The 10,028-nt window shown below is 33.5% G+C and overlaps 1 protein-coding gene across 1 annotated transcript; it reads right to left on the bottom strand.

Annotated features, from left to right (window-relative positions):
- Positions 1-2,254: 2,254 nt before the first annotated feature.
- On the bottom strand, positions 2,255-7,653 carry LOC132174472 (uncharacterized). The gene is made up of 4 exons (XM_059586122.2): positions 6,720-7,653; positions 6,499-6,642; positions 2,767-4,770; positions 2,255-2,609 (listed from the first exon to the last, which is right to left on the bottom strand). Exons 1-4 carry the CDS (start codon positions 7,636-7,638, stop codon positions 2,257-2,259), a joined length of 3,420 nt encoding a protein of 1,139 aa, XP_059442105.2. The 5' UTR covers positions 7,639-7,653; the 3' UTR covers positions 2,255-2,256.
- Positions 7,654-10,028: the final 2,375 nt, after the last annotated feature.

Raw genomic sequence — 10,028 nt, 5'->3', positions numbered from 1 at the left:
CTAATGTTATCTATAAAGATAACATATTATCCTAAGGTATTTTAATCCTAGAATACGTCTAGTATTAGACCCCTAACAAAGAGCTTAATTGCGTACCTAGCTATGACGTGGACTGTTTTATCTTTATATAGGTTCTCCATCTTTATTTATTTTTATTTTTTGACATGTCCACACAAGAGGGGGAGGAAGATTCAAATTAGTGACCTCCGCTTCATTAGGCGTGGTCCCAGCCGATTGAGCTACCTTTTGGGGACGGTTCTCCATCTTTATTTGGCAACCGTGCTCAACAAAACAAGTATCGAAATTTAAGAGAGCTGAAAAGTAGTTTTTTCTTTTAATTTAATTCGGTTCGGGTGACACCTCCAACGGCTCCTTTACAAGAGATGCATGCATATAAGATCTTAACCCAAGAGATGCAATGGATGTACAGAATAAAGGGAAGTAATTGAAGACAAAAATATTTTTCCGATGGGACAAATGTGTGCAAATGTGTGGAGTCCCAAAATTGTGGACTTTCTTTTCACGCATTACTTCTAATTCAGCATATACACACACATAAGCTGATTGTCTTGTCTAAGATCGAAAGGCAATGTGGAAATTTGGTCATGGCGTGATGTTCAACCAATTCTTTTGGATGTATTCATAACCAGCTGCTTCTTGCAGGGATGCAATTGTTTTTTTCCCCAAAAGCTGAAGAATTGGATCACCTTTGTTAGCCAAACTTTTTTTTGTTATGGTGATGAGTTTGATTAGAGGACTTTATGATAAAGCAGCAGCTAGGAATCTTTTGGAGTTAAGATCGAGGATAAGATGGCTTTTTGTGTTATTTCACTTTATGCCAATAGCACTACAATATTTCCTACCAGAGACTCAAGTAAGGGAAAATTCAGATTTTAATGGGTTCTTATTTTGAAGAAGTTATCGGTTTAAAGTCAAGTTTTGAAAATAGCAAGATGGTTTGTCTAGAATTGTGTTATTCTATGTGGTATTTCTGATCCTTTTTAAGAGCTATATTAGGGAAGCTATTGTGTTAATATTAAGGCTCCGTTTATTTCGTACGAAAAATCACAATTATATATATGAAAAATGATATTTAGTAGACTCTCATATGACTTTCTTGCAACTTCGCCCGACTGGATCCCTGCGAAGTTTGGGCGGTGGCCTAGCAGGATCCCAATGAGTTCATGTAGGGTACGTATCGAGTCTCGGCGATATCCTAACTGAGTCTTGATGGGTTCCAACCGAGTCTCGATGGGGTCTTGATAGTGGCCCAGTGAAGTCCTCGTGGGGTCCTAGCGACGTCCCGACTCGATTCATCGATTTGAGAATAAAATGCTCAAACTCAAAAAATAGTTCACAGTTTCCATTTTTTGAAAACCATTTTACAAAAATTAAAGAAGCTTGTTTGATCAAACTGAAAATATTTTTCGTTAACTATTATTTTCTTTGTCGCAACAAACACTCGAAAATGCAAAAAGTATTTTTCAAAAACTATTTCATACCGAAACAAACGGAGCCTTAATATTAAGTTATTAACACAATACCTTCCCAACTAGTAATATAACTCTTAAAAAAGATCAGAAATATCACAGAGAATGACACAATTCTAGACAAACCATCTTTATCAAGCTTTGTTATATATATATATATTTCTAAAACTTAGGGCTGACTGATCCTATATTTTTGTCAAAAGTTGCCGTTTGATTACCCTAATATTGAAACTACCTTTTACTTTTTTTTTTTCTTTTTTTTTTATTTTTGTAAAGCGGAATACAATATGATTTTTCGCTAATAAGTGCTTCGAATTCCTACCCAAATGATGCCTAATCACAGTGCATGTCCTATTCATGGTGTTGCCACAAATCAATTTTTTTTCGATGAATTACCACAATTCATAATTGCCGCTCATTTTGATTATTATTTCCGCTCATTTTTCATCAATAATAGCTACATATACAATGATACATCTCTAACGAGCACCGAAATTACAATCCCATAATTGCTATCATTTGTGTCCCGATAGCAGAAATAGTGATTTTGTTACCTTCAACACTTTAAGACTAACATAGAATACCCATTGGCAGCTAGTTATAGGTCAATAGAATCCTTAACTGTACCAATTATAAATGTTATTATTATTATCTACAATAACAAGGCAATGACTATAAACAAATCTCTTTAGGAGAGTCTCAAAGCTATTATATTATTTTAAAAGCACAAACAAAAAAGAGTACAAACAAACTTGATTCTCTCATATTAGCTTCTTTTAGTATCTTGTAGAAACTTCAATTTGATCTTGTTGAGTGTGGTTAAAATGCTTTTAGCATTAGTCCTCTTCTCACGTAACTCAGAACAACATTGCAAAGCCAATTCCATTATGGACACCATACAATTCTCCGTAGAAGCATAATCTATTTCAGTTCTCAACAAATAGGCATCAACAACTTTAGTTACTGAAAGGGGTAAAGATTCCTCTACCCAACTCTTCAAGCTCATTTTTCCGCCAAACATGTCATCTGTAGGTTTCTTTCTCGTGAAAGTTTCCATCAGCAAAATGCCATAACTATACATATCTCCTCTTGTAGAAACAATTCCTTCTGATCCATACTCTATTTGCAACATAACAACTAATCATCAGAAGAGAATTATATATTCCAAAGATATAAAGTGCTAAAATCGATATTCTATCAAAAAGTTATAGTTGTCCATGTATTCATGAGTATAATGATAAACATGCAAGTTCTAGTTGTAGAATAAAAACATTACCTGGTGCCATATACCCAATAGTAGCGAGGGTCATGGTTCGCATCATAGAATCCCCATCACCTAACAGTTTGGCAATGCCAAAATCAGCAACATGTGAGACCATATCTTCATCTAATAAGATATTGCTGGGCTTCAAATCACAATGAACAATAGGTGTTGAATAACCAAAATGAAGGTATTCTAGTGCTGACGCGACATCGATCATTATATTTAGTCTTTGTAAGATACTCAAACAACGGTCTAGAGAATACAACCACTTCTCTAGGTTTCCATTAGGCATGTATTCCAATATAAAAGCTTTGAAGTCAATGCCACTACATGTGGTGATGATTTTGACAAGATTCCGATGACGAATATTGCGTAGTACCTCACACTCTGTATCAAAACTTTTGAATGCCCCTTCTACTGCCAAGTTAAAAACTTTTATTGCAACAATCATTCCATCTGAGAGGGTCCCCTGATATACTGATCCAACGCTCCCTTTACCAAGCAAGTTGCTTGCACTAAACCCTTTTGTTGCTTGAAAAAGTTCTTCTTGGGAAATTCTTTTCCATGTCGCTAGTTGTAATGACTTTGCCTCCACTCGAAGTTTTGCATTCCCTGTTCGGCGTCTTGTCCATACTAATAGAATAGCAACTAGAAGCATTATTAACCCAATTGTTGGTAATACATACTTCAGTATACTTGCTTTTGCGGTATGTTTTGGTAAAGAAACACCTTCTTCACATGGGGGGACTCGCAATCGGGGAGCACCACAAAGTCCATCATTTGACATAAATGATGCAGCGGAGAAGTTTACAAATGGTCCTCCTGTAGGTATTTTTCCTTGTAGTCTATTGAAAGAGACATTTAGATATTGGAGTTGTGAAAGTGCTTCTAAGGACTTTGGAATCTCTTCGGATAAGTTGTTACTGGAAAGATCCAAGAATTCCAAACTTACCAATTCACCAAAAGATTCAGGAATTGAACCTTCTAATCGATTGTCCGCCAATGAGAGATCACTTATATCTTTGAGGTCACCAATTGTTGTTGGGATATCACCTGATAATTGATTTCTTGATAAATTTAATACTGTCAAGACCTTCAAATTTCCAATCTCTAATGAGAGAGAGCCATTTAGAGAATTTGATGACAAGTGGACCATTAAGATATATGTAAGGCTCCACAAACTCAGGGGAATCATAGAAGTCAATTTGTTGAAGTGCAAGTCAAGATATCTTAGAGAAGTCAGATTATTTATACATGCAGGAATAGGGCCAGAAAGCTCATTATCATGTAAATACAACTCAACCAAGCCCTCTAAATGACAAATATCAAATGGGATGGGACCTTCTAGTCTATTATGATCAAGTCTCAAACCTTGAAGCTTCTTCAATCTTCCCACCGTAGTTGGAATAGGTCCAGCCAATTCATTGAACCGTAGGGACAAAGTCATCAAGTTGCTTAAATTGCCTATATCTCTAGGAATGCTACCTTTAATGTTGCAATTATCTATGAAAAGTCCTTGAAGAGAAGTTGGAAGATTTCCAATGGAATCAGGAAGGATGTTATTTAGTAGATTACTTGACAAATCTAATTGTTTAAGATATGCCAAATTTGACAGAGAAGAGAAAAAGTTGACCTTTGGAGTAGAAGATTCAATGGTCAAATTATTGTTTGCTACGCTGAGCCACTGAAGGAGCCTTAAATTACCAAGTGCTTTTGGAATCAAGCCTGAGAATGAGTTGTTGCTCAGATCTAAGATAGTGAGATTTGGAGCATTAGAGATAGAGCTAGGAATTGTTCCATTGAGTTGATTTCTCCAAAGAAAAAGTTCTTGGAGATTTGGAAGGAAGAAGCCTACATTTGATGGAAGATGGCCTGAGAAGTTATTGAAAGACATGAAGATTACTTGTACTGTTGAGATGTTAAAGATCTCAAATGGAATTAGACCATTGAAGTGGTTGAAACCGATATCAAAGATCTCAAGTTTTTGTAGATTACCAATTTCACTTGGTATTGCACCTGGCACAATATGAACAACGATGTATTATTATTCAAAATAATAATAATAATAAGGCACTTTAATCAATCATACATACAAGTGAACATGTGTCTATTAAACTAGCTACATCCTCAAATTAAGAGCTAATTAATAAATAAGCCACTCCGTCATGTTGAGTTGGCCACCTTGTTGGTTGATCCTCTATTTTATTAGTTGCTCTTTGTGGAAAACATTGTTAATTTGGTTTTAGCGCTAGCCATAAATGTGATATTATATAAGTCTTATATTTAAATCTGCAAAGAGTAGTACAACAAAAAGGGAAAAAAAAAAAAAAAAAAGTGTCTTTTCCTTCTCTTTTTATTTTTTATTTATTTTTATATATAAATAATGATATAAATCATTAACTACATATATAGCCTTAAGATAGGAACCACCTACATGAATAGAGCAACATGATTAATATTTTCAGTTTTTTTACAACAAACCAGGGAAAGAGTTGATTATATTTATGTTTGTATCGGAAGATATAGATACGTTTTTTATTGTTAATTTTTTAGTGTATCTAGGATGTTATACTTTTCATAGCTTTTGACTATGTTTCTATGTATGAGCTTTATGCTCTGAATCTCTTATTATGAAATGAAGATGAAAGAATTACCTAAAAAATAAATAAATGAGAAACATTTAAGCAGATCACAACATCCAAAAATTAATAGAAAAAAAAGAGATGGGGATTTTTGGAAAAAGAGGGTGTGGTGATTGGGCGTTGACTTCATTAACTGGTAGAGAAAGGACCGACAATTTTCTTTCTTTTTTTTTTTCTTTCTTTTTAAAAAAAAAAAAAAAAATCACTATTGACGAGTCAGAAGAAAGTTGAAAGATCTACAAATGACTACTATTTATTCAATATAATATGATAGATAGTTTTGGCTTCTTTCCTTTTAACTTTAATGAAATAGATTATTAAATAGTTTTGAGATGAAGACATAAGTTGTTGAGATCACTATTTGTCTAAACTAATCAAATACAACGGGATGAGTGTGACCAAATTACCATTTTTTTTTTTTTAGGCGATGTATATAATTTTTGCAACTCATCTTGAATTAGGCAAATTAGGCAATTTTTTTTTTTTTTTTTTTTTTTCACTTTGATATTGTATTATAACACTTTTTCAAAACCAAAAACAAAAAATTATTCAAAACACGTTAACACAACTAGTCGTCGTTTGTTGATTTTTATTTTCTTTGTTGGCTTATATTTTTGCATTTACATTGCTCGATATGTGCCACATTAAGAAATGAGACATGTTACACATCATTTTCTCAATTATTTTTTAACTGTCTCTTTTACAAATTCATCATTGGATTTGTAGACTTACACATGGGTTCCATAAATTCAATAATGTATTCATCCATCTAGTGTACAAAGATGAGATGGAGAATGATTTTATCATTTCTCTTAAGAAAAGCTCAACTGACATACCAAATCCACACCTGTTGTTCAAAAGTTAGGATTGCAGCTCCTTCGACCAATGAGGGTCATTTAGACCCTAGTAACAATAAACAATTGATTGCTATCCACAAGATTTTTTTTTTTTTTTTTTCCTAGAGTTCCTTAAATCCTTTTGTTTCCTTGTAGGTTCTGGACAAATTGTTTTGTACTTTTAATTGAAGGATACCCAATTTGAGGCAAAAAAAATAAGATATCCTAAGTCAATGATGCAATCCATATAATCAATCAAAACATACCTCTAAAGTTGTTGTAGGAAAGGTCTAATCCTGTGAGCATTGTTAAGTTTCCAATTTCTTGAGGTAATCTTCCTGTAAATTTATTATTCCTCATAGATAAAATCTGTAGTTGCTTGCACTTGAACAAAGTAGATGGGATAGTACCTGCAAAACATTTGCCATTTAAGAACAAACGCTAAAACTTCCCAAGTGACTAACAATTAAAAGAATGCTAAACATACCTCCAAAGATGTTGTTGTCAAGGTATAACTCTGTGAGCATGATTAAGTTTTCAATTTCTGAAGGTAAACTTCCAATGAAATCATTCTCACTCAGTGATAAATATTTCAATTGTTTGCACTTGAACACAGTGGATGGGAGTTGGCCATAAAACTGATTATTAGATGCCAGAAACTGTTGCAAGTTGGGAAGATTTTCAAACATATCCATTGGGAAATGACCAGAAAGCTTATTAGCTCTTAGGTTAATGACTTGCAATGACATGTTGGAAATAATGGATGGCATCGGACCAGAAAGCATGTTATCTGTGAGATCAATTACTTTCAAGTTGTATATATTGAAGATGGAGGACGGAATGGAGCCCGAAAGTTGGTTATAGCTAAGATCAATTATTTGCAACAAAGATATGTTAGATAGAGATGGTGGAATAGTCCCCGAAAATTTGTTACCATACAGAGACAAATTTTGAAGTTTGGATAACAAGCCTATCCATGAAGGGATTTTTCCACTGAAGTTATTGAATCCAAAAGATAAGTATTGCAACCGGTAAAGATGAGACAACTCATTGGGAATAGAGCCATGAAAACTATTGTTTTCGATGCTTAGAGTAATAAGAAATGAAAGGTTTCCCACGTCCGGAGGAATGGTGCCTATAAGATCCATGTAAGAAAGGTTTAATGCGATGACTCGACGATGGTCAGAACCACAAGTGATACCAACCCAATTGCAAATAGAGGAGCCGATGGACCAGTTATTTGTCAAAACATTGTAGGGGTCATAAGAAATTTGAGCCTTTAAGGCAAGAAGAGCAGATTGATCAGTGGTAATGTTGGGAAGGGTTGCAATAACTAAGCTTGCCATGTAAATTTGCACCGTGAGAATTGACACACAAAGGAGGAATAGGAAACAAGTTCTCTCCATGACTAGTGTATGTTGGTCGAGGTACTGGGGATTAGTGCGAGTTCAAGTGAGACTATATATATATATATGGTTCTACTATACATGTTGGCGAGTTGGGCTTATCATTTCTTTTTGTGTTTTTTAATGCTGCCATCTCCTTTGATATATATATATATATATATATATATATATATATATATATCTTCATCTAGCAATAATTCACTTGGCTTAAGAATGCCGTGCGTAGAAATTAGAATCGCCATGAGGAAGACTTTTGAAGTCAATGTCAATGGACATTAATGTGATGTCCAATCTTTCAAGGTCGACTTTAATAAAATTAGTGGAGAGTACGAGCACTTTTCCAAACTCCCATTAAGAATATTGGCAGCAAATAGTGATGACTTTGACAAGGTTGTCATGACAAAATTATTCCAGGCATTTCTTGGCAATTTCTTGGAAACTTGTGAGTGGTCATCCTGTGAGTGAACCATATCTATCACATTATAGAAAATAAGAAAAATAAGAAAAACTTGAGTGAACCATATCTATCACATCATAGAAAATAAGAAAAATAATGCACCTGTGTCGCATTGGTGTCTTCTTTCTCTATGACCTCATGGTGTGTTTCGCAAAAGACTTAAAAAAAAAAAAATATTATTATTTTTAAAATCAATTTTAATATTTTTAATTTTTACATCACATTAATCACTTTTTATTATTATTCAAATAAAAAATTATTACAAAACAATTTATTTTTTTTACTTTTTTATACAAAACATTTTTATTTTTATTTTTATTTTATTATTATTTTTTACATCAATCAAATCTACTACAATTTTAGTCTACTCCATTTTTCAAGTTCTTTGACAAACACAATCTCAACAACCCATAACGACTTGCAAAGCCCTATTCCAATTTTGAATATATCACATCACTTCGAATTCTCCCACGAAAGAAAGTCGTTGCCATGGGAGAATTCAAAGGGATGTGATATATTCCAAATTAGAATAGGGCCTTGCAAGTTGTTATGGGTTGTTGAGGTCCTAGAAATTCCTCCTTATTAAAAAGACTCTCAGACACTTGACAGCAACATCAACATTAATCGTCAAGTGTAGTTCCCGCTGTCTAGTCAAGTCAAGTCGATCGTCAATATTAATTAACATTAATCATCAACATGGATCGGCCACCTTCAAGGGATAAATTTATTATTATTTTTTATTTGGCCCTTGGGGGTGGCTTCGAACTAGGGTGGCCGGCCACCCTTTAGTTTTTATTTTTTATTTTTTAATTATTTTTAAAATATATATATATATATATATTTTTTTTTTTATTAATGAGACAGATGTCTCATTTATGACCTCAAAATTTCTCTAAAGAAATCTTAACCATTAACTGAATATTCTCCAATTCAAAATGGACCGGAGAGAATCCTCTTCCGTGAGAACACAACCACTTTTCCATTCCCATTGAGAAAATTGGCAGCAAATAGTGATGATGACTTTGACAAGGTTGTCATGACAACATAGCAGGCATTTCTTGGCAATTTCTTCTTGAAAAACTTGTGAGTGATCACCCTTCATATTTATTGCTAATTAATTAAAAAGACTCTCAGACATTTGACAGCAACATTAATAAGCTTATTTACTGATATTTATAGCATTTTTTTTTAATTAATTGTTTTAATCATCTCGAATGAATAAGCTCCACATCATATTAGCACTTATTTGTTAGTAAAATAGTTAGTACCCTTAGCATTTTTCATAATGTTTATCTTATGGAATTGTGACTATCTTAGTTGGGCGTAACCATAGTAGTATTTACCCGAGTAATGCTACAAGTCCCTCTTGTATCTTTCTTGAGTCCCTCCAAGAATGATGTGGCTATTAAAATCATAATTGAGCTTGTGATTGATCATTATTAGATTTTGATCAAATTGTAATTTTAATAGCTATATTATTATTGGAGGGACTCAATAGAGATACAAGAGAGACTTCTAAAATTACTCGTATCTACCCACTTGAAGCCGTACAGGAAGAACCTAGACAATAAAAATTACATACGCTCTCTCAAATTCGCAGTAAAGTTAATATTGATGATTAACTTGACTATAGCGGGAACAACACTTGAGGATTAATGTTGATGTTGCTGTCAAGTGTCTGAGAGTCTTTTTAATAAGGAGGAATTTCTGGGACCTCAACAACCCATAACAACTTGCAAGGCCCTATTCCAATTTGGAATATATCACATTTTACGGGAGAAGGGCCTTGCAAGTTGTTATGGGTTGTTGAGTGTGTGTTTGTGAAAAACTTGAAAAATGGAGTGGACTAAAATTATAATATATTTGATTGATCTGAGAAAAAAAAAAATATTTTGTATGAAAAAGTTTTTTTTTAAAAAATGTTTTATAATAA

Source organism: Corylus avellana, chromosome 3, assembly GCF_965113065.1.
Source record: "Corylus avellana chromosome 3, dhCorAvel1.hap1.2, whole genome shotgun sequence".
Lineage (NCBI taxonomy): Eukaryota > Viridiplantae > Streptophyta > Magnoliopsida > Fagales > Betulaceae > Corylus > Corylus avellana.
The sequence above is the reverse complement of the archived record's forward strand: the minus strand, read 5'-3'. Positions and strand labels throughout refer to the sequence as shown.